This window comes from Vitis riparia, chromosome 6, assembly GCF_004353265.1.
Source record: "Vitis riparia cultivar Riparia Gloire de Montpellier isolate 1030 chromosome 6, EGFV_Vit.rip_1.0, whole genome shotgun sequence".
Taxonomy (NCBI): domain Eukaryota; kingdom Viridiplantae; phylum Streptophyta; class Magnoliopsida; order Vitales; family Vitaceae; genus Vitis; species Vitis riparia.
This window is the reverse complement of record NC_048436.1, coordinates 3,099,186-3,126,229: the sequence shown is the minus strand read 5'-3', so window position 1 is coordinate 3,126,229 and position 27,044 is coordinate 3,099,186. Positions and strand designations below refer to the sequence as shown.

Below are 27,044 nucleotides of genomic sequence, written 5' to 3'. Positions count from 1 at the left end.
ATAAAATTTTTATCTTTCGAATATAAAAGATGTTAAAAAAGCTTCCTAAAATCACTAACAAACACACTCTTAATCTTTTTAACATTTAAAATTTTTTATCAAAAAAGTTATTTGTAAATATGAGAAAGATTAAAAATATTTTTTAAAATCATTGTCTAACAACCTCTAAGATATATTAAAGAACTATAAAAGAAACCAAATAAATAGAGAGAAAATTCATGATCATTTGTACAACGCCAATTAAGGGTATGCAAGTAGGCATAGAACCAATGCCAACAAAAGCTACCTATGCCTAAGACAAAGACCATAAGCGAGAAGAAAATAGCTGCAAGAACAGATAAATACAAGATACTAAAACCCTTCCTGAACCCATGGACTTCAACTCTCCACGAGTACTCAGATTCCCTTCGAAGGCACAGCCGCACAAGATATACCTTCTGAAATTTCTTGCAACAACAGCGTTGGACGGGACGTACTCCATTAATTAAAACATTGTCTTTATTTTTGGGTTTTGTATCTTCTTGTAGGACCGAAGCAGTAATCTTCTTTTGGAAAAAGTTTGCTTTCACATACTCATTTGACAACATATATAAAATGACACTCAACTTTTCATATTCAATTCATAGTTTTCTACTACACTTTTAGGCCAAAGTAAGAATGCTGACTTAGATTAGATATATACTAGAAAGTGAGAGTATTAGCGGCTGGCTTTCTACACTATTGATGTGGAGTGACCCACGGCATATGCGGCTGGCTTTGATGATTAAATGCTGTTGGAGCATGCGGATGCACCCCTCACGTACAAACTCTCTGGGAAAACCTTCACCAGTGAAACTACGTTGATGTTGAGGCATTATTCCAGGCATAGAAACCCGGAGGCAAAACTTCCTGCAGTGGGTTTTGAGGCTCCAACTTCAGGTCCTCCACATACTGGGGTACCGCCGCCCCATAACCGTATGACAACCTTTGATCGCCATAGTCATCAGATAGGAAGCCTTGTCCACCATCATCAACAACTGTGTTGTGTTGATGATGTGGCTTAACAATCTCTGATTTTTCTGATTTTTTGTATATCTCACATACAACCCACATATCCAATTCTGTCTTTGAGAGTCTATACTCTTTCATTAACCAATTTGTTTTCACCCCATTTTTAGGCTTTCCTTCGTGATAAGCTAATGATTTCTTGTATCCAATCGTCTCGTTATTATCCATGGTGATGGTATGATCACGCGCACTAGCCTTCCAGAATCCATCACCTGCAGTTCTGTTGGGTCTATTCCCATTTGGGTACTTCCTATCTCTTGGAGTAAAGAAATACCACCTCTCATTTACATCTAGTTGGAACATCTCTGCATACAAGTCAACAAGTTTAAGTGTCAAAATAAGTATAAAAATCAAGATAAGATCATCTTTTTATAAAAGAGAAATCAATCGAGTAATACATACCAAATAGTTTTTGAGGGCTATATTGATAAAGATTAACTTCTCGAATGTTGTTCATCGGTAAGCTTTGATTCATCATCTTTCTCTTCAAGAAAAATAAAATTAATTCTATCTCAGAGGGACGAAACCTAACACCCGGCGGTAAAGAGCGAAAGCATGCATCTCTTTCATCTTGCCCACGATGATTCCATTGAACAAGTTGGTTTTGATTCATCTCCATTGCTCTAAAATTCATCTCCAACCTTTCATCTTGCACATGGTTTTGATTCATCTCCATTGCTCTAAAATTCATCTTCAGTCTTTCATCTTGCACATGGTTTTGATTCATCTCCATTGCTCTAAAATTCATCTCCGACCTTTCATCTTGCACATGGTTTTGATTCATCTCCGTTGCTCCCAAGTTCATCGCCATTGCTCCAAAGTAGTTCATCTCCATCCTTTCATCTTGATGATTCCAGTGAACAAATTGGTTTTGATTCACTTCCATTGCTCCAAAGCGAAAAAGAAAATAAATTTTTTGTATGATTAAAAAATTAATATGTAGGTTATATATAGGTAGAAAGGTTGATGGAGAGAGAGAGTTGATATAGACGTGTTGCATTGGGAAAGGTTTCTATTTTACTACAACTAAAATACTTGGATTATGTTGTTAGTTGAAATATCCTTTATATCCTTTTTAAAGAGGAGTCCTTTTTTAGGATATTTATCTCATAATGTGTTCTCGTAATAGTTTCCCTAAAATCATGGCCAATATTTTAATACTCCAATGCTTTTATTAATCCATTCAAAATTAATTAGTTATTTATATTTTAATATATTAGTTATTTTATATCTTCAACCTTTTCTTTTTCGATTGTCATAAAATTCTTATTTTAATTTAATTATCACCATTTCTTATATTTATATATATATATAGTTTATTTATTTATTTATTTTTATGTGAATGGATAGTTTAACCTAAAAGTGCGTTTTTTACGAGTGTTGATCAGGTGTCATCCAGTCCCTATCTCCACCCACTAGAATCCCAAAAACAATCTATGAGGATTGTTTAGTCCGTTAAGTGTTTGCCTGTTTTTAAAGTTATAAGGTTATTTGAACTTAAAGTAAACAATATCTATACGGTTGGGTTATAAGATATCATTAGATATAAGAATGATTACGTTTGATTGACGGGATATGATAGAATGTGATATGCATATCATATGATATGATTTTTATAATATTCTTAGATATACATATTCTATGGACATAATATTTTAAGATAATATATTAAGTGAAATATGTTATATTATATTTATACTTAATTTGTGAAATAAATAAAAAATGATATGAAATATATATTATTTTCAATATATAAAACAAAAATAATATCACATTCAAATATTTTTCTATTTAAAAAAATGAAATTTTGTTATGCTTAATAATATTCATAATTAAAATATTTAAACTTTACAATAAAAAAAAATTTATATTATATTATTTAATATATAAAAATAATTTATATATCATATATTAATAGTATTTTATAAATATTTTTTTTGTTTTTCTTTTTTAATCATAGATTTAATTTATAATAAAAAATTATTTTTTAAAATAAGTATACTAAAAAAATAAAACATTGATAAAAAATAAATTTTTGATATTAAGATATGTATATCCCATATCATTATCATGTCATGAGTCCTATGTAAAATTGAAAATAATAATAATAATAATAATATATCCCACCACTTATCATATTCCATGAGGTTCTTATCACTTATCTTATCTCATTACTAATCAAATATGGGATAATAATAATAATAATAATAATAATAATAATATATCCCACCATTTATCATATTCCATTAGGTTCTTATCACTTATCTTATCTCATTACTAATCAAATATGGGATATATGTTTGGTTTTCATCTCTTATCCTATTTTATTACTAATTAAATATGGGATATTATATAATATATATATTTTTTTATCTTATCCATGTTATATCGTATCAACCAAAAGTTTGAAGGAATATTTATGAATCTCGTTAACTAATACGAACTATTCTATTCGTTGTAAGTTGATTGGTTAAAGGATAATTTTAAACATCATATTACAACAAATTAAATCCATTCTTTATCCTCTCGAGATTGTTGATGAGAAAATTAAGAAAAAAATAGAAAAGAAGATTTCAAGTGTTATCTTGTTTTCATCTATGCATAATAAAAAAAAGTTAATTGGATGGAGTGGTATTTATATTTTTTAACTTTTTGTTAAAAATAACTTATTTTCATATTTTAAATTATTTGTTTTTCTTTTTCTAAATTATTACTTATTTAAAATATTTTAGCTGTTTTGAATATTAAAAGGAATATGTTGATTTTTATTTATTTTTAATATTTAATAAACATAAAATATTAAAAAATAAATAATTTAATTTTTAATACTATTAAACATTATTTAGTTTTAATTTTAATTTAAAATAAAAATAAAAATAAAATAAAAAATAAACACCACGTCAGCAAAATATTTGGATCCAACGGAGTAGGCTTATGTAATTTGAGTTCCTAATAAATGAAAGTGTTGGGAATAATTATGTTCTTGCCACCACGTAGACTCTCATAAACTAAATAAAGACAAAGCCCAAATAAAATATTAGTGATGGGCTACCCCAAATGGGACTAAGACCAATATATTATTTTTCAAAAGATTATGATCCCTCTAGTAGTAGTTTCTAACCAATATATTATACCCATATTGAAAAAAACTCTCCATGATTCTATGATCCTCTAGCGTTTTAACCATTTTTACTCTAATATTTTAAGAATTCAACATTTTTATTAATCCACCCATTTCTTTATCTCTTACTATTACATAATTAAAAATATAATTCATTAATTAACCATGCATAAAAATAAATAAAATTTCAAAATAATTTACCTCATTCAAAATTAATTGATCGTATATTTTTATGTTAGTGGTTTCTTATATTTTCAACCATTATATATATATATATATATATTCATCTTTTTCTTTCTCATTTCATTTTTTTAAGTAGATCAAATTAAAAATTGCTATATTTTAGCAAGAATTCAAATTCTTCATTTTCTTCTAATGAATAATTAGATGTATTTTTGGTTATTGAGTTCAATTTAAATTAATTAAGAATTGAGTTTTTATTTTCAACTACAAATTATAAAAATGTATTGTCAAATGCCTAGTAAAAAAATGATTAAAAAAAACACACACACACACAATTGGGTATTGAACATTCAAACAACACCCATTTTAAAGCAACCCTCTATTTGGTTGCCAAGAAAGTATACGAAAGCTCAAATATGTCATTTTTTATTATTTACTTCCCAAGAAATAGAAAAACTAAACTTTACTCAGCAAAATATCCACCAATATTAAATTAGTCAGAATTTTTGCTTATTGTTTTGGTTTTTTTTTTTTTGTGTGTTGTTATGGTGAGTTGGAAAGCAGTTACCATGGGTAACAAAATGTTTTTTTTTTCCTCCATATATTCTCCTTTGAATTGCTCTTTTCTAAAGAAGAAATAGAAATAAGTTTTTCTATTCACTTTTTAATATGGTATCAGAGCAATGAATCCGTTGTTACTTCCCTACACCCTCTTTCTTTCCTTCTTCTAAGTTGATGGCGAGAGGTGCTGCAAATTGGCAAATCATTGGGACCTCATTTTTTGGAAACATCTTTCAACCAACAACCGATAATCTTTTTTGGGTATTTAGACCTGTTGCAATAGTATTGTGATTTCTTAGCTTCTCAATATTGTAGTTCAAGATACAGTTGATAGTTTGTTGTATATTCCCACTATTGTCAAATTTGGAATGACTTGTGTTATCGATTTCATCAAGACAATGCTCTGCGAGTTTCTCAAATCAAGAAACACGTTAAATCAAGGTGCCCTAGATATGAATGCCTAGGAGTAGATCTATGGCATAATGGTGGTGGAAAAAAACAACAAAAGAGGAAAAACAATGATATTATAAGAAAATCTTTACTATTTCATTATATATTTTTATCAATCTTTTTTTATAAAGAAAAATGGCAGCAAAAGAAGAAAGAAAAGGTGAAAGTGAGAGTGGAAAAAATTCAAACTTCAAATAAAAAGGTTTTTGGGTTTTTAGAGGAAGAAGAATAAAGACTGAAATGGTTTTAGGGCTTTAATATTTTAAATAACAATTTTACCTTCACTTATTAAGTTATGTGTAGAATATGTGACATTTTTGTTTATTGAAAGTAACTTCGTCTAATAAAAAAGGTGTAGTGTTAGTCTTAAAGAAATTTGAAAGGTAAGTTATTAAATTTTAAAAACAAGTGGATAAAGTGTAAAACACGTGATAAGTTAAAGAGGATAAAATATATTTCACTTCTTGAATGTTGTTCATGGGTAAGCTTTAATTCATCATCTTTCTCTTTAAGAAAAATAAAATTAATTCTTTATCAATGGCATAAAACCTGATACCTTACGATAAAAAGTTAAACTATGCATGCTTTTCACCTTACCCATGATGATTCCATTGAACAAGTTGGTTTTAATTCATCTCTATTGCTTCATAGCAAAAAAGAAAGTAAAATTTTAATATGATTGAAAAATTACTATGTATGTTATATATAGCTAGAAATATCCTTGAAGAGTGAGTCCTTTTGTTATTACAAGTATATTAAAATATCCTTTTTCTTTTATAGTTATTTTTATTTTGTATCATTTGTTTTTATATTTTACATTACTTTCCTTTTATTATTACAATCATCTTGGGTTTTTATCATCTTTTTGATATTATTATCAATCATATCTAACATCTTATTCTTTATTTCTATTTTTTATTATTTATTTTTAAATATCATACTATATATATATATATTACTCTAATTTGAACTCATGACTATTAATATTTATCATAAGTATATTAATATTTTAAATTTTATTAAAGGAAATATATATATATAATATTTAATTGTGAATATATTGAAAATGAAAAAAATTAATTATTTAATTTAAAATAATTTTATAAATAATTTTATTTAATATTATAATTTTTTTTAGAAAAAAAAAAAAGCATCAAAGTGCATGTAGGCAAGGAATGCCCCATGCCCTTAAATTCATTACTTCCCCAAAGCATGAATTCAAGGTATTACCCACCGAGTGATAGTATTGGGATCCATCACTTGGGATTTTCCGATCATGACATCATAATAATAATAATAATAATAATGAATATTAAAAATGTGTCTCAAGCTGGCTGCAGTCTCACAGAACATCAACCGTTTGTAACTGTTCGAGTGGAAGGCCTCCAAAAGTCGTCAAACTGTCTTAAAGCGGGTCGATTTCAGCTTCCACTTACAGCTTCCAACCTCTTCTCAGACGAATCCATGGCGGCCGAACGCAATCCTTTGTTAGAAGATTTCGTTTTTCCACCGTTCGATGTGATCGAGCCCAAACACATCCGTCCCGCCTTCCGATCGCTCTTAGCGAAACTGGTGAGCTGTATTCTCCGATTATCCTCTTTTTGTTTGCTTAGAAAACTGAGGAAAAAACAAAAAACAAAAAAATAAAAAAGAAGAAGAAGAAGAGAAAATTACGAGAAACTGACATGAGGCCGAAATATTTAGTTCCATTGGATGATTTATAAGTAGTATAACGGAGCGTTGACTCTGATTTTCCGTTTTCTGATTATCTTCTGTTTGGTTCCTGGGAAAACTGAGAGAGAAAAAAAGAAAAAGAAAAAGAAAAAGAAGGAAAGAAGTGAAAATATTGAGCATCGTGTTTTACTATGTTTTGGATTTTAATTTGTGAGAACTCGCATCAGGTTTCAAAAATTATTTTTCATTTATTTTCCACATTTTCTGGGTAGTAGATCGGAGCATTTCTTATTCTGTTGTGTGCTAAGCTTCACCTTGTGATTACTTCGGGCTTGTTGATGAGAAAATTAAGGAAAATAGAAAAAAAAAATTTGAGTTTTGTGCTATGTTTTGTTTTCACTTATACATAATAAAAAAATTACCTGGATTGAGCTAAATATTTGTATTCAACCGAGTAGTTTTATGTTATTTGAGTTTCTAAACGGAAGTGTTGGGAAGCAGTGTTCTTCCCACCATGGCACATTCTTTGAGATATGGAAATAATTATTGACCAACAAAGGCATAAAACAATCCAATATGTTTTTTCTTCTTCTTTTTTAACATAGAAGAGAAGAAAAAAAACCCTAAAAACTGCTCTGTTAAAAAATCTGATGAGCAAAACCGCCACATAGACTCATAAAATTAATAAAGCCAAAGCCCAAAAAAAATATTTATTGGGTTATTCCCCATGGGGCTAGACCCCAATAGGAAACAGCCTCATTTTCAACATAAAGACACCTTAATTGAGCTACATACTTGCATTAGATTTAGTTGGATGGGATTTTTGTCTTTTTTTTTTTTTTTTCCAAGAAAGTTTCGATCTTGGTTTCCCGTATTTTCCCATGTGCTTGTTTCCTATCGAATGGAGCGCGGGAAATTCTACTTTGTACTGCGCTCCATTTTCAACTAACTTTGTTTGCTTGCTGTGGGGGAGTCTCTCCTCAGGTAAGCAGTCAGTTGACACTGAGTTTTATGCTCTTTCAGTGATCAGTATAGAAAAACTCACAAAAGTCAAAGTTTCAGTTTCTTTTCCTGCATTTTCTCAAAACTAAATGAAGAATTGTTGTTCTTCCTTTTCCTCTGTTTTTATTTTATTTTATTTTATTTTATTTTATTTAATTTTTATGTTCATCAATTTTACATCTATTGTGAAGTAATATGTGATTTCTAGAGTGCAGGAGAGTGATTTGGTTGAGTTGGAGACTACAGTTGAGCCAACATGGCCTAAATTGGTTGAACCATTGGAAAAGATCATAGATAGATTGTCAGTTGTTTGGGGAATTGTAAATCATCTCAATTCTGTGAAGGACTCACCTGAGCTGCGATCTGCCATAGAAGAAGTTCAGGTCTGTGTTATTTTTAGTGCCCACAAATGAAATAAAGACGATGTCTTCAATGTTGTTGAATTTCCACCTGAATTGTTTTGTCTACAGCCAGCAAAGGTTGAATTTCAGCTCAGGTTGGGCCAAAGCAAACCCATTTATAATGCATTCAGAGCTATTCGAGAATCTTCAGATTGGGAAGCTCTGAATGATGCTCGTAAGCGCATTGTGGAAGGTTAGTTAAACTTGTTTGCATTATAAGAGGTTGTAATTTTTGAGAAGAAAAGTAATTGTTCTTTTTGAATCTCATAAAATATGAGTACATAGATATATAGCAGGAACTAGTTACCAGCTCTATAACCAATTCAGCTGTAAAATAGGAAATCTAACTACTGCATAAAAATAGGAAACCCCCTAACTACAATCTGAATTACTAACTTTAGATTTTATTTAATAGAAAAATAAAACATCCTAACTACCTCCTAAAACTTTGACAGAGGCATTACTTGGTTATCTGTGATTGTGGTACCTTGTTTTGGTTCAGAATATTTGCTTGCTTATGGTGTGGGGAAAATCATTATTTTCTTTTCAAATTAACTGTTTCTTAGTTTCATGGATTTTAGAGCTCATACAATATTACAATATCCCTTTTGTGATAGAATGTTGCTAAATTTAGCACTTTAAAGGGTTGTCAGTTGCTCAAAATGTTATCACCACAACATCACAAAATCTCTTTGATTTTGCGTCTTGCCTTATTCTGTAGCTTTTGTATGAGATTCCTTCAAGTTTTGTGGTTTTGTCAATCATCACATGCTCCTACATATTGGGGCTTAAAAATTATGCAATGAGATTGATTAAATCCACCAGCCAATTGCTGAAATAGGTGCAAACTTTCATCAGTGATGATCTCTAACAAAAGAAATAGTAGAGAATAAGAAAAAACTGCAAGACAATTAAAGTTGGAGACTAATAAAATGAGCTTTAATTCACAGAATTAATTCCTTAGACAAAAAGAGAAAAAAAAAAGGTTAATTACAAGCAGTCTTAAGAAACATTAATAAAAGTCACTGGTCCAGAACAGTGGATTTCAATCTCTGACCACTCCTGTCCTGTTCTAGTTTCAGCTTCTCAATATCCCTAAAGTTTTCATGGTTACATGAAAAGTTTTGGAGCTTAATTATAACTTTTTAAAGGAATTTTGCGAGGTGGCTTCAAGATTGGGAAGTGAAGGTGCTAATGATGCAATTTTAATAAGGTTTATGACTCTGCTATAGCTAGGGAAGGCAAGGATAAGAAAGTATGGACATTGTAATGTACTCAATGAGCTTATTTTAAAATTTATCAAAATAATAAAAAAAACCATGAAAATATTGATATAGAATTAACAACGAAGCTTAAAACTAAATTTGAAACATCTTTGTCTTTTCAAATGCTACGGGTGCCCATGTGGTACCAGTTTCACTGCATCAGTTGTCATATTCAATTTTCTAGTCATGTGTCCCTATGAAGCTTGGTCTGGTTCTCTCCCGAGCTCTGATTCTGTTTAGACCTATTTTGTTCTAGTTAAACATGACTATAAATTTCTTAATTATTTCAATGCATTGCTTCTATGTTTTAAACAGGTAGTTCTTAGCATAAACTAGTTAGAAAGCAGGGTTTCAGTTTGGACAATTTTGAATCAGACTAAACTAACTCAACCCAACCCAACCCCCATTCGCTGCCAGTGCTGTTTCTGTTTAGCCATGCTGGTCTTTTGGATTTTGAACCTTGTGTTCCCATTTACCTCACAAATCTTGTGTGTAGCCTATTTTAAAAGCAATGACATGTTGTCCTATGGTGAATGCTAACTACATCCTTGTTTGCCTCCAAAAGATAATAAATGTGACTAATGAATGGACTAAATTCACATTGTATATATCTTGATCTTTACAATTTATGTGATTGCTACACTATTTATGGAAACTTAAAAAAGAAAAAATGTGTTTGCGACACATTTGAATGGTACATGAAAATATTCAGCTTGTGCTGGTTGATAATTCTTGTGATGAAGAGATCTATGTATCATGGCAGCTCAAATAAAGGAGGCAGTTCTTAATGGTGTTTCTCTTGAAGATAATAAAAGAGAATACTTCAATGAAATTCAACAGGTTAGTTACTGAGCTTTTAAATCAATAAGTGACTAGAAAAGGTAAAGCTAAGGAAAAGAAGAAGGAATTTTGGAGCACTAAACCAGGTTTATCCTTTCAATGATTTAAGTTTAGATTGTATATTCTCAATGCTGATGTAACTTCGTTTTGTTATTCTTGATATAGAAAAATTATCAACATCAATGAGTTTTGAATCTGAACATCAAGAAGTCAATTCAATTGAAATATCATGCAACTATTTTACAATCATATTTGGTTGTTTTTTCATTTAATCTTCAAGTTCAGATAAATTGGTCACTTGAATAAATGTTATCTATAAACCAAAAAGTTAAGAGGCAAATTTTCTGAGCCCATATGCCAATCAAATAATTTTTTTTCAAACTCAAGAATAAGGTTCTTTGGTTTTTTTCTTCTTTGTTTTTTTAGGGTGAGGGTGGAGAGGGAGGGAGTCAACTGGAGGAGAGACCATAGTGAAATCAGATGGATTAGAGAATGCTCAAAGTAGTGAAAGAAAAGTTTCAAATGGGAAAGAAAAGATGAAAACAAAGATATCAATCTCTCTAGGTTTATGAGAAATGAGGGGTAGGAGGTCCTGGGATGGAAAGCCCTTCTATATTTTCCATGTCAACATAAAGAAGAGTAAATTTGTTTAATAATTAAAAATATTAAATTTGTTAAAAAAATGGATATTTGAAACAGCACAATATACTAAATTTGAAAAGATTAATTAAGACATCCTTACGTTAAAAAATTGAACTGAAATGACCATTAGTTTTTATTGAAGAAATTCAATGACAACTTATAGGCTGTGCAAAATAATTTTTTCAAGTGAAGTTTATGACCTAGAGCTTGTTCTTCTCATTTTGTGGAACAAATTATCCTTCTGGATTAATTTGCAGGAGTTGGAAAAGCTATCACAGAAGTTTGAGGAAAATATTTTGGACTCCACAAAGCAGTTTGAAAAATTAATCACAGATAAGAAAGACATTGAAGGGTTGCCTGCTACTGCACTTGCAATGGCTGCAGAAATGGCATTGTCCAAGGTATATCATGTTAAAATTTTTCTGTACGATATTACTTTTTTGTATTAGTCAAGTTATTTCCTCATCATTTTACATTGGCTTTCATTCTCTCTTATAGCTTTATATCCATGATCATATTAGGGACATAAAGATGCTACAGCTGAAAATGGGCCATGGGTACTTACGTTGGATGCTCCAAGCTATCGCTCTGTTATGCAACATGCACGGAATCGATCTTTACGTGAAGAAGTATACCGTTCTTATGTTGCTCGTGCATCAAGTGGAGATCACAATAACACACCAATTATTGCACGAATTTTGAAGCTTAAATTGGAGAAGGCAAAGCTTCTTGGCTACAATAATTATGCTGAGGTATGATGTTTACAGTTTGCTGTGCTCTTATTTTAGAGACTTAACAGAAGTTTATCATAGGTAAGCATGGAAATGAAAATGGCTACCATAAATAAAGCAGAGGAGCTTATAGAGGACCTTCGAAGTGCTTCTTGGAATGCCGCAATTCAAGGTAGCGTGCTGCCTGGTTGCTATTTGGAAGCTTGAATGGAATACTGATACATAATTTTATTGGACTTTTGATCTATTGAAGAGGAAAATTACATGAAGAAAATTTGCATTCACATATCACTGTATTTGGCTAATTTTTCTTTTTGCATTTTAATATTACATATGAGAATGTTACAGTGGAAAATCTTATTTTTCTTATAGTCATAAGTTGGTATTTTGCCTTTCAGAACTTAGAACTGTAATGGCTCAAATTGTTCAAGTTCTCCATGTTTTATGCCATCATTCATTTATTAAGAGAGAAAATCCTGAGCCACAGATTTTCAATACTCTGTTATTCATGCTTTAATTATCTGGCATCTGGCTATGGTAGAAAATAATTACAGTTATGCAAATAGATATGTAGTTTGGTTTCATTTTCTTTGGGAGCTCCGGAACCCTTATGATTCTCAGACCTCATCATTTTTCTTGATATTTTGCCAAGAGACCGTACAAAGTGGATAGACATTTACAATGTACAAAAGTTAATGAACCCCACTTACCAGGTTCATTGGAAAAATTATCACTATGTAAAAGGATAGGGAGTGTAACCCAAAACTCCTAATAGAGATGCAACCTAGGACTATTTTGACTCGAACCTAATTCCAAACAACTAGAGTAGTTGGTAAGTTCCTACTTAAACCCTAAGAGCCTAAACACAAGCTACAATACTGAGGAAATTATGCAATTTCTTGAACAAAAAATATGCTACTTTTTTGGGAATCAGCACTACCACCCATATCTAAGAAGTATTAAAATGACCATCAACCATCTACCTGGCAATTGTTTTAGGGGTAATAGTTGGGGCTGATGGAGTGTGGGATTGCTTTTGAGAGACAGACAAGATCAAACCTCATGATAATTATTTTTCTGGCCAAAAGAATCTTATTTCAAACAAGGTTTTGGTAGTTTGATTGGTTTTTTATGATTTGTAGACATGGAAGACCTTGAAAATTTAGCTAAAGCTCAAGATGCTATAGAGGCTAATGATTTGAAGCAGTGGGACATCAACTTCTGGGGTGAGAGACTCCGTGAGTTGAAGTATGATATAAATGAGGTACACCTCTCTCTCTCCCTCTCTCTCTCTCTCTCTCTCTCTCTCTATGTGCCCACACACACACACACACACACACACACATGCACATACACATACTCATTTTGTGAATAACATATGTATGATATGAAATATAAAGAGGGATAACCCCATGTTCATGAAATATAAGCTAGCCTATATAGAAAAAAGAAAGCTATCATGAGCTGTAAACTGCTGAGAGTGTACCTAGAGTAACCTGCACCAAGCATGAATATACTAGAGGTTTAGTTGAGCTCCTTTAAGTTTGGAGACTGATGAAAAATGAAAATAAGAATATGGTTACATGAATATTTCTCATTCTTCTAAACTATTTGAAAATATATCCTTTAAAGGGGTATGTCCCGCACATGATGCAACCATATGATGGCTTTCACATTTTGATCATTTGTTGAAATCTTGTCAAGGGAAGTATCTTAAGAAAAGTAAACAACCTATGAAGGGAAGAAGTTTCTACAAACAAGTTTTGAGGAATAGTGCTGCACAGAGCAATTTGACCATTTCATCACCCTTGCTATTCCAAATTTATTCAAATGGAAAGATGGCCTAGTAGAGTTTGATTTAGTTCTTTCTAACTTTTTAAGTTTTTTTTTTTTTTTTTTTTTTTTTTTTTTTTTTTTTTTTTGAGGTAGATACCATATCTATGGTCTTCATCAGCTCAGAAGACCGATTTCATCTTGATTTTGCATGATTTGGATGTTATAAATTATTTTGGCCCATTTGCAATTTAGATGAAGTTCCTTGTCACTGGTGTTCTTATGGTCTTTTAATCTTTGGTAGGGGGGAAATCATTTTCTGATTTTTGCCACCAAAAAAGTCCTTTTGGGCAAGCTAACTATGGTTACTGGTATTTGCTTCTTGCTGAAGAAGATGCATTGACTGCTGCCAGGAAAACTTCCAGTTTCCAAATAGTAAATACTATAAGTTTTCTGGAGTTCAAGTAACTATTTCTATCAGGTTTTCTGCATCAATATGCCAGACTGATTTTTTGACTGTGGAACTAACAAAATCTGCATGCTAGGCTGGTTGGATGAATTCCCTAGTTTTGACTTCTAGGTGTGATTTCCATGAAGGAGAGTGCAGCTCTATTCACACAAACTAAAAGAATTGGATGTATTTGTTCTTTCTGCATTAAAATTTTACTTTTAAATCCTCAATGGTGATTCATTTTGGAAACACATTAGAGCAATCCTTAATGTCTCTGATGATCTTTCTATGGAGTTTAAACTGATTCAGGCAAGTAGAAATGAAAATGAAGTGACTACTACAAAGTAGTTTTTTGATGACTTGGGATCTCATTGCATTAACAGGAATCTGCAAGGCTGTTTACCTCTACTTTTCCTCCTTTTTCTATTTATGTTATTGTTCTAATCAACTTTACATGGATAGGAAATGAAAATGTTGATAGCTTATGTGTTAATAAATTTTTTTTATAGAGCCAATTATTTGTCAATTAATCCATTTTCTGTGCATTTATTAAGGATCATCCAACAGATTTTTACTTCTTCAATTCTATCAAGGTTGGACTTACAGCATGTTTTATATTCTATGATTTTGTTTTTTAGCTGAGTGAATGTAGATAATATTTTATATAGAGAACCTTTCAAGTAATGTTTTTCATGTTTTAATATCTACAGGAAGAGTTACGTCCATTTTTCTCATTACCAAAGGTTATAAATGGTCTCTTTAACCTTGCAAAGATGCTGTTTGAAATTGACGTTGAGCCAGCAGATGGCCTAGCTCCAGTAATATACTAATATCTGTTCTAGTTCTTTAATTTCTCATTTATTCCGAATAACATTGAACATTTTGCATACCAATGATATATGGTTCATGATCTCCAGGTTTGGAACAATGATGTCAAATTTTATTGCGTCAAAGATTCTCTAGGCATTCCGATAGCATACTTTTACTTTGACCCATATGCTCGTCCTTCAGAAAAACGCGGTGGGGCATGGATGGATGTTGTTTTTGGTCGTGGTAGCACATTTTCACGTGATGGTGCATCTCCTAGGTTGCCTATTGCACATATAGTGTGCAATCAAACACCACCAATGGGTGACAAGCCAAGCCTTATGACCTTCCGTGAGGTACATACAAACACACTGCATCTCAGGTCCAGTAGTTTGACTTCTGGCTTTCAGGTTAATAATTCAAACGTGAGTGATAATTGACTAGATTAAACGAGTATTGCATATAAAACTCCAGCAATCAGTGCCATTTGGTTATTTCTATATAATTACATCAGGTACTTTTTAAAGATATAAAACAAAATTCTATGCTTCCTAATAATCTCAATCATCAATCCTCACCATGTTCCTTTTCTGTTCCTTTGGATTTTGCTTCTAGGATATGGTCTTTTCTTTTAAAATATAAAACATTTGTCATATATTGGTTATTTTATAATGATTCACTGATCATTGGAATTTTTTTTATCTTCCGAGATGGAACAATCATATTTATCAATTTTATAACTCATGCAGCATATTTAGATAATCTTATGAAAATTGATGTCACCATAAGCAGGTTGAAACTGTCTTCCATGAGTTTGGCCATGCCCTTCAGCATATGTTAACCAAGCAAGATGAAAGTCTTGTTTCAGGTTCTCGAGGGATAGAATGGGATGCTGTTGAATTAGCTTCTCAGTTCATGGAAAATTGGTGCTACCAAAGGTAACTCTATGTGCCATAACCATCTCTAATTTATGCTTCGAAGTTTTACACCTTTTCAATATTTCACTTTATTTATTGTCCTCAAAGAAGAAAAACATTTTAAATAGAAAAATATGGGAAAATGAGATGGAAAATCACAGTCTAGAAAATTTTAAATTGGAATATGATTATATACCACACATATAACAGAGTAAATAAATTGATGTGAATTAATCTCTTGTTGCATGTTGATTATTCATATGTGATGTGCATATATACACAGCTAGACATACAATATGCCATAATTTAAGAGACAATATCTGGGATAAATCTACACAAGGAATAGTCAGCCTGGGCTCCTAGAATTATGCATGGGATTGAGCTTATGATTGCATTGAATGGCAACAGCTCCTTCTTTGTTTGAGCTCCTTGAGTTATGCATTATATTTGAGCTTGATTGCAGTGGGCTCCAAGATTTATGCATCTGATTGAGCATCAGATTGCATTGACTAGAAGGGAGCTGCAACTCCTTCCTTATATACCCCCACAAGAGTGGATTTCCATCAAGTACTCCAAATTTTGCTTCATACTTGCTAGAGTTTTTTCTAAGAGACTTGGTTGAAGCATCCACTAGTTGGTACAAAGTAGAGACATAGGAGAAACGGAATTGGTACTTTGCCACTTGTTCTAGCACAAAAGGCAATGTCTATGTTTTTCATCCTTGAGTAGAATACCAGATTGGAATAGAAGTGGCTCCAATATTATCATAATAGATGGTATGCTTTTCTGGAAGTTGTAGGTCGAGTTCATGAGTTCATGGAGGAGAAATGTTGCGTCCAATTAACTTCAGCTGCTCTGGAGGCAATTGCAGGATATTTAGTTTCAATAAATGATTGAGCAATTGTTTTCTGCCTTTTGGAGCTCCCTAGATTGGTACTAAGATAGAAAACAGAGGTGGTAGTTGATGTTCGCCCATCTTTATCTCTTGTCCAACTTGTATCAACAAATCCATGCGATGGAGAGGTGTGCAACAATGGAGGTAGATGCTATGATGTAGAGTGTTTTTGAGATCTGTAACACTCTTTTGTTGCTTGTCCAGTGAGTAGTGGAGGTCTTGTGCATGAACTAGGACAATTTACCGACAGCGCATTAAGTATATTGGCAAGTGAGTGATAAATATTGCAAAGCTCCAACAAATTGATGATATAAAGTGCCATGTACCTATGGGGTGCCATCATGGAGGGTGATTGAATTAGATATGGACATGGCAGTGTTCATCTTTTTGGCACCTGCATATTTTTCTTTTCTAGCAAGTTATGAACACATGCATGCTAAGAGAGAAATAATCCTAGTTTGGCAAAGAAAACTTCCACTCCCAAAAGATAGTTGAGAGTACGGGGATCTTTTGAGTGAGAAGTGTAAGTCAAGTGAAGCAATGAATATCTATAGGCCTTTTATTGTTACCACTGAATTATCCACATAAACCAAAAGGTAAAGATTCACCTTATCATGTATGATAATAAGAAATCTCTTAGTTCAATGCACCATGAGTTTGAGGAAGGCAATGAATGGCCTTTTTAAGTTTCCACACATAGGATTGGCAGTCAACTCATGTAGACATCATTATGACTATGCCTAGGAGAAAAGCATTTTTGATGTCATTTTGGCCAATTGGCCAACCATGTGTGACTAGTAGAGAGCACACTAGGCATATGTTTGTAGGTTTAAAAATAGGACTAAATGTGGTGTGAAAATCTATACTAGTGCGTTGATTATCAAGATGCTACCATCAAGATTATGTTTGATTCTCCATGGATGATTTGAATGTTACATGAATTGCTTGGGACTTAGGTTTGTGACTTAGGCTTATATGAATAGGACATGGATTAGAAGATGACGTTGGATGAATTTTGTCTATTGGATTAGATGATAGGGAAGGGCAAAAAGGAATGGTGAAATGAGATGATTCCATAAAAGAAGCCTATTGATGCAAAGTAGTGGTATTGACCCATGGAGTGTACAATACTTGTGTCTTAAATAGAAAATCATGCTTAAGAAAGACTAATTGCATGAAATGAAAATTTTCCCAAGTAAGGAATCAAAACAATTATAAGAAATATGGATTGTGGAATATCCCAAGAATACACATGGTTTGGAGTAGGGTTTAAGTTTGTGGTTGGTTTAAAGGTGAAGATATGGGTAACAAAAAATACCCTAAGACAAAAAATTTTGGCAATTATAAATTGAAGAGTTTCTTAAAGGGTGATTGATATTAATGTATCAATGTAAGTAATAAAGTATGATTCGGTTTAGAATGCAAAGGACTAGAAGTGAAGTGGAAGGGAGGCTTGTGTGGTGGGGGAGACCAGTTTTGATAATGTGGTGATGATGTCTTTCAACAACACTCACAGGTTAGATTTTATGTAGTAAGGAAACAAGGCGTTGGATTCCCAAGGTGGTAAAGGTTTGTTAAGACCTCAATATTTACCTCCCCTATTTGAATAAATCATAATAATTAAAGTGTAAATAGTTTTCTGTAACTGACTTGAATTATCAAAAAGTGATAAATGTTATGATAGAGCCCTTAAAAGTATGACATGATGTAACATTTTATAGATTTCTTATTTTCTTAATAAGATTCTTGTTTCTTATTTTATCTATCCGTTTATGCATTATATCTTATGAGCATTCTAGTTGGTCATCTTTTGAATTGTACATGACTTGGATGCATTAAGAGTTGCAAAGAAGATCCAAGTCATGAGTTCCTTGCAAGTGGATGATTGGTTCATAGGTGGTTCATGGACTTAAGTAATTCATTTAAAGTTGTGGTGCACTAGCTTTTAATTGGAGATGGATGATTGGTCTTGGTCATCAGGATGAGTTTCTCATGGTGAATGCATTAGTATGTATAGTTACACATTGGACAAGACCTATGGTGAGTCATGACTTTTGGCTATAAGATAGTCATGACCTTTCCAAGCTGCTATATCGTATGTTCTTTCAATCTTAAGAATATTGAGTTTATGCTAAAGTTTGTAGTAGCTTTGACCGACAAGTGAGACCTTATGGTGGTCTTATATTTCCTATGAATTCGGTCACTATTGATGAAAGCCTATGACAATAGATATTTTCAGATCTCAATAGAGACACTATGATATTTCATGGAGATTGAGACAATGTATTCCTTTGAATGATACTAAGGAAGTGTGTTCAGAAAATCTGTGGTCATAGTAGTTTCTTATCTGGAACTTGACATATGCTATTTGTGAGTTAGAGTATGTTAGTTAATCACACAATAGGAGGATTTAAGACTTAAGGATTGTAGAGGTAATTTTGAGAGGTTAATAACATTCACCTTGTTAGATTATGAACACTAGTTCATGAAGAGTCTGCATATAGTGAATGGTAGGTCATGAACCCGAGTACTTGTATTTCGTTGTAATATATGTAAGATATTGAAATGCAATTGACAATCTGGATGTCGAGTCAACTTCGGAATTGGATTATAATAGAACCAGTATTTGCCTATGAGTCTAAGTGGTCTAAGCTCGACCTCGTATTCCTTGATGACATAGTTTATGAAGGTTAGTTGGGTTTTTTTTTTTGATAGGTAAATAAGAATTGTATTAAAAGAAAGAAAGTATACATGTCGTATACACGTCATATACAAAGAAAAAAGGATAAAATTAAGATACAAAAACCCGCTACCACACCTTATCATGAGCCTACCGAATCCATAAAGTCTAACAATGATAAAGATCCGCCCTCAATGTACAATCTAACCCAATCCCAAAATATATACAAAAAATAATTTTTAATTGTTTGATCCATGCTTTCAAAGTTGTCAAAAACCCTCCTATTGTTGTCCCACCATAGAGCCCAAAAAATATATAACGGAGCAACTTTCCAAGCTTTCTTCATATTTTTACCCACAAGGGACCCGTGCCAACTTAGAAGGACCTCTCTAACTAAACAACTCAACACTCACTGAATGCTAAAAAGTGCAAAGATCAACTGCCACAACAAATGAGCTTTCAAAGTTGGGTTCTTTATTCACTTGAGTATGTAAGTGTGTTTTGGTAAATATGCAAAGTTGCACAGGAGCTTGTAAATTGTCACTTCGGACTAGGCTTATTGATTAATTGGAGCTAATTTGAGTTGATTAATCAATTAAGACCCAGGTAGGCTAATTTAAGTCATCCAAGCTCAAGATGGGCTTAAGTCACATGAGCCTATTGCAAGCCTATAAATACCCTCTCTTAGGGATTAGGGCTTCACTTTTCAATCTTGCATTCTATTCACTCTAAGAGAGAGATAAAACTCTAGCTCACCAAACCCAGAGACACTTTTACCCTTCTAGTGCTAAGATTCAAAGAGAAAGTCATCATGGTGGAAGATTGTTAGGTTTATGAAATCTACACCGTTTATTGTGTTTTTCAGCAACTCTTCACCCACAAGTTCTAATTCTAGGAACATCTAGATTTGAGGTAAATCATTAATCTCTAGATCCTAAAGGTTTTTTATATCTATATTACTTCCGTTGCTAGGATCTAGAGGTTTACAAAGTTTAAGCATGCACCCTAACTGGTCAAGGGATAGGAATGGAGAAATCTGGAATTCCCTACAATAGATACCTCTGACTTATGTTGTAGAGGTAGAGCCAAATATTCTTGGTATTGTGATCAACAAATATCACATAGTGCTAATAGCTGTCAAAAGATATAAGATGACAAAACCCCACACATTGGTATAAGGCATTGACTAAAAAGTGTTGATGTACCAATTGATAAACAATAACTTTTATTGCACAGCATGAGTTACAATTATTGGAGGCGGTTAGGGGTAACTCTTTGGTGAAAATCAAAGAATGTAAAAATTTGGTGAAGGGATGGCTAATTTCAATCATGTAGAGGGGCTTTGATGGTAACCATAACTCGTGGATTAGTGGTGATGGCTGCACATATGATGGTCAATCATAATGTTATCTTTGCTCCACCAGTAGATGAGAGATGCCCTTGTGCTTAGATCCTTCACAACAAAGAAAGAAGGAAAGACTGCAATAAAGATATAATTTTGTTTGCAAATTGAGAGATAGAAAGAAATTTTTTCTTATCTAATGGAGCACAAAAAATTATTCCAAATGAAAGTGGTAGAGGGAGTTGAAAGTTTGATTTACTCAATGTGGACTTCTTGGATCAAATTGTCATTGCCACCACCATATTTTGAGTGGATGGATAACCAAATTCTTCAAATCAAAAGTAACATGAAGAGATGTACCTAAAGTTTACAAGCCAATGTGAGATGAAGATCTCTTGGTGAACATGTAATTGACTTGAGACTTATTTATGGCTAATGTCATGCACAATAAAATTTAGCAATATGACCAATTGCATCATATGTTTTGTTAGGCTAGGCCCTTAGTCCAGCCCAGGAGGGCTGAGGTTCTTTAAGCCCATTTTGGGTTATTATTTTAGGCAACGACCTAAGTCCATTTATGAGATACAAAGGCAGGTCATTAGTGTGCTATTAGGAGAATACATGGTGCAAATTTAAGAGAGAAAAATTTAGGGGTTTAGGAAGGCACTATGTTAAGGTTGCTTCAGAGTGAAAAATTGATTGTTCTCACTATTAATTTGTGGTGTTCTCTTTTGTAAAATCCTCATATTACTCTTTTGTATTGCTAGAATAAGATGATTATTTTTTTCATTTCAATGTGCTGATGTATTCTACTAAATTCATCCCATCAAAGTTTAGTATAACCCTTATATATCCCGTTATTTGTTGATAATGGAAGAAATTTTCTCCTTGGTTTTTTATCCTCTTAAAGAGGATGTTTCCTCATCAATAGAAATAGTGTTTGATGATGAGATGCAAAGATTCTTTGTTGCTATGTTAATTACTATTCAATTGGGAGACTTTTGTTGTTACTATCAACAATTTTGTTCCAAATAGTACACTGTTTATAGAAGTAGTAAAGAGTAATTTGTTTAATAAGGAGGCAAGAAAGAAGACTTATAGTACAACTAGTGCACAAGGGGTGTTTCCAAAAGATAGGAGAAGAAATAAGAGTAGAGGTCATGTCTAAGGGAAGGTCCAAGTCTAGAGATAAAGTCAAATGCCTCCATTATGGCAAAAGGAGGCATGTGAAAAAGAATCGTCATATGTGGAAAAGTAACAAAAAGGGCAAAGTCAGAAAAAAGATCAGAACACCAAGGCTACTACATCCAAGAGGGATGAATTCTTGGCACTTTTAGTTGATGAGAGTCTACATTTAGGTGACCAGGGAGTTGAGTGGATTATAGATATTGTTGCCTTTTACCATGCCACTCCCCACTTAAAGTTGTGTTCTAACTACAAATGTAGCTACCCACCCTAAGAAGGGGTCTGTCAGGAGAATTTTGAGCCATGTAGCATCTTTGAATAAAAAATATTCTTAGTGATCTGAAAATAAGTTGGGAAGGTCATATGAAGCTCTATTGTGGCAACAAATTGGCTATCAATTTAACCTATAATCTAGTTCAACATGACCAAACTAAGAACATTGAAGTTGGTCATAATTTCATCAAGAATAAATTGTATACTGGGTTGGTATGCAACCCCTAATTATCCTTAAAAAAATAGCGACTCACATACTAACCAAAGGACTTGCAGCTCAACCATGTAAATATATCACAAACAAGCTGGGAATGAGTAACATGTACTCATTTACTTGAGGGGAGTATTGGAGAATCTGTGCAGTAATTACCGGATTATACAACATGTATAGGTTAGGATTTAATTCGGATTTTCCTTTTTGTACAATTGACTAGGCATTTATTATTTGTAATTAGTGGCTGATTTATTTCCTATAATTAGTGACTAATTTAGTGGAGTAATTTTAAGCCTATAAGAAAATAGTTTCCTTTTCTTTTTCCCATTGTAAACATTATAAATAGGCTATAAAATATATCTAGTAAATACGCAAGACCATTCTGAAATCATTCTATGTTTTCACATACTTAATGGTTCGACTTTGCAAGTTTATATTTCATGGTAAACCTTTCTATAAAATTTGTAGCTATAACCAGCTCCCTTCATATCCGATGCCTGATCACAGCATTAATCTTCAAATTCCTTCCAATTCAGTTTATTTCTTTATTAAAAAAATTCACACAGTGCACATATTTAACATCCTGTTCCGGGATTGTGTCTTCCCAGGGACACTTTGATGAGCATTGCCAAACACTATGAAACTGGTGAAAGTCTTCCTGAAGAAACATGTCTGAAACTGCTTTCGGCAAGGACTTTTCGTGCAGGGTCTCTGATGCTTCGTCAGGTAAATTGAAGTATGCTTATTTCTATTCTAGTAATTCTCCTTCAAGCACCATGTAGTTTTGTTCTCTATTCCTCTTTTCAATCCACCAAAAATTAAACCAAGTTATTTTAGAGTATCAATGATGGTTGTTAAATTTTTTGGATGGAAGATGCTATTGCAATCAGCTCCTCCTGCCTCCTGGGAATCCTTTTGCAGAAGATAAATTTTTTGTTGGTGCAATATTTGTTCTCTGAATTGGATTTTCTTTCTGAAATTTTCACATTAGTTTGGTGTCATAAATGGTTGAAAGTCTTGTGAGTCAGTGAGAGAGGTGTGACATGTCAATTTAAAAGCCCTCGATTAGAGATAATAAATAAATAAATAATTATACATAGGAGGCAAGTAGTTTTTTGTTTCAAGGATAATTTCTTTGGTTGAATTTGGGTTCTAATCAAGTAATTGAAGTATGACTTCACTCTGGAATAACAGTTCATCCAATGCATCACCTTGTTTCAGAAACAGATAGCACTAATGTGTCATTTACTTGGATTTGTTGTTGGGACAAGAAGATCCATCTCTATCTAATTTTACACAAAATAAAAGGATTTTGACCATGTGAAAATGTATCGTATTTTTTTGTAGCTACGGTATGCAAGTGTAGATCTGGAGCTTCATACAAAATACATTCCAGATGGGTCAGAAACCATCTATGATATTGATCAAAGAGTTGGTAGAAGGACAAATGTGATCCCTCTACTGCCAGAGGACAAGTTTCTTTGTAGTTTCAGCCATATCTTTGCAGGTTAGATTACAATATCAACTTGTCATGAATTTACCTTTCTCTACTAACTCATACATAGTAACCTATGCATTTTTTTTTGTGAATGTCAGACAAGTATGCAGCTGGATATTACAGTTACCAGGTAGTTTTTGTTCCTCCTCTGGTGCTGCTATATGATTTATTTTCTATGATTATGCCTTCTGTAGACTAATCTCCATTTCTTACACTTACTATCATTGATGACTCTGATGGCTGAGTTACAGCATCGATACTAGGAGCATTATCAGAATATTTCAATATCTCTGGTTTGCTCTATTCAGGCTCATTTTGGTATGGTCATCATGTTGCTGGAATGTGGTCAGAAGATGCATGTATATTCAAACTGGAAAACTAAGTTCATATTGCATCTCTCTTGCTGAATCCTTATTTGCTTAGATATATAAATACATACATTATATAAATATACATATGTTTGTGTGTGTGCGCATAAGTTTTTCTATAGTTGCCAATTGTTACACTAGTAAATTATATTTGCATAAGAAAGCGATTAATAGACTTTAGACTGTCCACTGCTGAAATGGAAGGGACGTGTTTATTCCTCAAAAAAGTTTTCTTTCCCCTTATATCTGCATATCTTTCTAAAAAAATGAGTTTCGTTATGTTTCAGTGGGCAGAGGTGTTGTCTTATGATGCTTTCTCAGCATTTGAGGAGGCTGGGTTGGATAATGTCAAGGTATGGACTGCAAACTTCTACACTTCAAAGACATACTGGTGTTTATGCCACCCATAATGCCATGTTATTTCACATGCTTGATGAATTATGATGTTGATATTAGTGTTAGGCACATACCATGTTCAATGTAAGCACTAGGGTTTAATTTTCAATGTTTCAAGTTCTCTCTGAATATCAAGAATAAAGAGGGAAAAGAATAAGAAAATGCTGAAAATATACTGCCATTTTTAGGAGTTTTCAAGTTTTCAACATTTCCTTTCCCAGTTCTAAGATGCAAACTGAGCCTTGGGGATTTTTCTCTATTCAACTCTGGCAGCATCTATCTGTTTCTGTTTTCATGCAACTCCCTTTGTATCTCTCTGTCTTTTTTCTTGTATTGATATGAAGTAGAAATTCAAATTCATGAATTTGAATTAGCATTTTTTGATACATTTGATGGAAATTCTTCAAAATCTAGCTATAATGCCCACTTATTTGATGAATTCCTTTTGCTATTTCTACAAACTGATAAATGTGTCTAAATTTTAATTTCATTAGTTGAGGATTGATGAAGTTGTTACTCAACAGGCCGTCAAAGAATTGGGGCACAGGTTTAGAGAAACCATACTTGCAGTTGGTGGTGGAAAATCACCAGACCAGGTTGTTATACTAGTTGAACTTCAAAGCATTTCTTCCATCTACAATTAATTCATTCATGAATCATAAATGAAGCTTGCCTCTTATATCTCATAGTATCGCGGTTCAATCTCTTTCATAATAGTCCTTCCCTCTACTCAAAACCTTAGGATTCTTCAAACATAGGCACAGTCTCCCACCTGAAGTCTAAGCCATGAGATCTACTCTGGTACCAAATTGATACCTACCAAACAGCAGCGCCAATCGTAATATGTCACATGTATAATTTGGTCTCATTGTTTTATATCCCACTTGCATCCGATTCATTTAGACATTGGTCTAATTCTTTTATACCCAGTTCCATATATTTGTACTCTCATTCAATGACCTAAATTTTACCATATACTTTCAACATATCGAATCAATACCTAGCAATCTCCTGTTCCCACCTTTACTCCAAAATAATGTTTCATGTTAGACTTTCTGTCATTCCTCTATTATCACTTCACCATACTGAATGTCTTGGAAATTTGGTTTCAGGTTTTTGTAGAATTCCGAGGGCGGGAACCTTCGCCAAAGGCACTGCTCAGATATACTGGCTTATCACCGGTAACGGCTGAAGCTTGAAGTCTTATTTTAAAATCAAGTTTTGGGACTTGGAAGTTGGAAGAACATCTATATTTGTTGTTCCTTCAATCTCGGACTTTAGGGTTTTAACGGTAAAGTAAAACTGCCATTTAAAAACCTCCATTAAAATGATTAAAGAAATGTATTGATAATATTACAAATTTGACAAAATTTTAAAATTATTGTTAAAATGAATGTTAAAGTTAACTTACTATTTGGACGGCTAAGATTCAAATTCTCTCATCCATCGATTGATGCTTTTAAGAGGCACGGTATCGCCTGCCGTGCTGTAGAATTTTCCTATATATATATAAATCTTTTCTTTTTCTTTTTATTATTTTTTATTCTTTCTTCATTGCATGTTGAAAGTAAAAGTGAAATTCATACCATTTTTATTTTTATTTTTTTGTTATCGTCTAATGTTATTATCCACATTCATTAAAATTTCAATTTAAATATAAGAAAAAAAATGGAAAATAAATAAAATACCTTTTTTTTCCTTTGAAAAAAATCTTGAATTCTTGAAACCTTTTACTTCCCAATGAATTAGAGATTTGGTAACTCTAAGGTGTAGAATTTTCCAAAGAAATAAAATCCATCATTTTTCAAAATATAAAGATTACCACTTATTATTATTATTATAAAAATCCATAATTTTTCAAAATATAAAATTTACCCCTTATTATTATTGGAAAAATTAATTTATCTAATAATAAAATACCACATTCGTTAAAATCTTAATTTGGGATTCATTCAAGCCCAAAGATTTTTTGTTTTAAAATAATTTTTTTAGTATGTGACTGATAAAGTTTAAGAAAAATAATTATTAAAGAATCTCACTTAGCTATTTTGGGATGTAAAATGTAGTTTTTCAAAAGCGGTTTTCCAAAAATCATGATATCTTTTGTTTATTAAAAATGAAAAAGTTTCTCTCTATGCGACACTATATTTTCTTAACTTTTATATTAATTTATTTTTAATTATAAAAATTAATTAAATAGGTATAAAAATTCTTAGTGAAATTAAAAAAGAAAAAACCTTTTGTTTTCTCAAAAATCAAAACGAACAAAGTGATAATATTTGTTAAAATTTTTATTTGATGCTATTCATCTTAAAATGCAAATAAAAA

At 32.3% G+C, this 27,044-nt stretch overlaps 1 protein-coding gene across 1 annotated transcript; it reads left to right on the top strand.

Moving 5' to 3' along the window:
* The first annotated feature begins 6,721 nt into the window (after nt 1-6,721).
* On the top strand, nt 6,722-26,142 carry LOC117915577 (probable cytosolic oligopeptidase A). The gene is made up of 17 exons (XM_034831166.1): nt 6,722-6,934; nt 8,254-8,421; nt 8,509-8,632; nt 10,468-10,544; nt 11,444-11,587; nt 11,708-11,938; nt 11,999-12,089; nt 13,060-13,181; nt 14,852-14,959; nt 15,059-15,358; nt 15,741-15,886; nt 23,063-23,180; nt 23,802-23,961; nt 24,051-24,082; nt 24,608-24,673; nt 25,241-25,312; nt 25,829-26,142. The coding sequence occupies exons 1-17, from the start codon at nt 6,827-6,829 to the stop codon at nt 25,913-25,915; spliced, it is 2,154 nt and encodes a 717-aa protein (XP_034687057.1). The 5' UTR covers nt 6,722-6,826; the 3' UTR covers nt 25,916-26,142.
* The last annotated feature ends 902 nt before the right edge of the window (nt 26,143-27,044 follow it).

Excerpts from the sequence above, each read along its gene's own strand:
- LOC117915577 (XM_034831166.1), top strand. The coding sequence starts at position 6,827 with ATGGCGGCCGAACGCAATCCTTTGTTAGAAGATTTCGTTTTTCCACCG. Across the intron at positions 24,083-24,607 it reads CTGGATATTACAGTTACCAG|TGGGCAGAGGTGTTGTCTTA; the intron begins GTAGTTTTTGTT and ends GTTATGTTTCAG. Across the intron at positions 24,674-25,240 it reads CTGGGTTGGATAATGTCAAG|GCCGTCAAAGAATTGGGGCA; the intron begins GTATGGACTGCA and ends GTTACTCAACAG.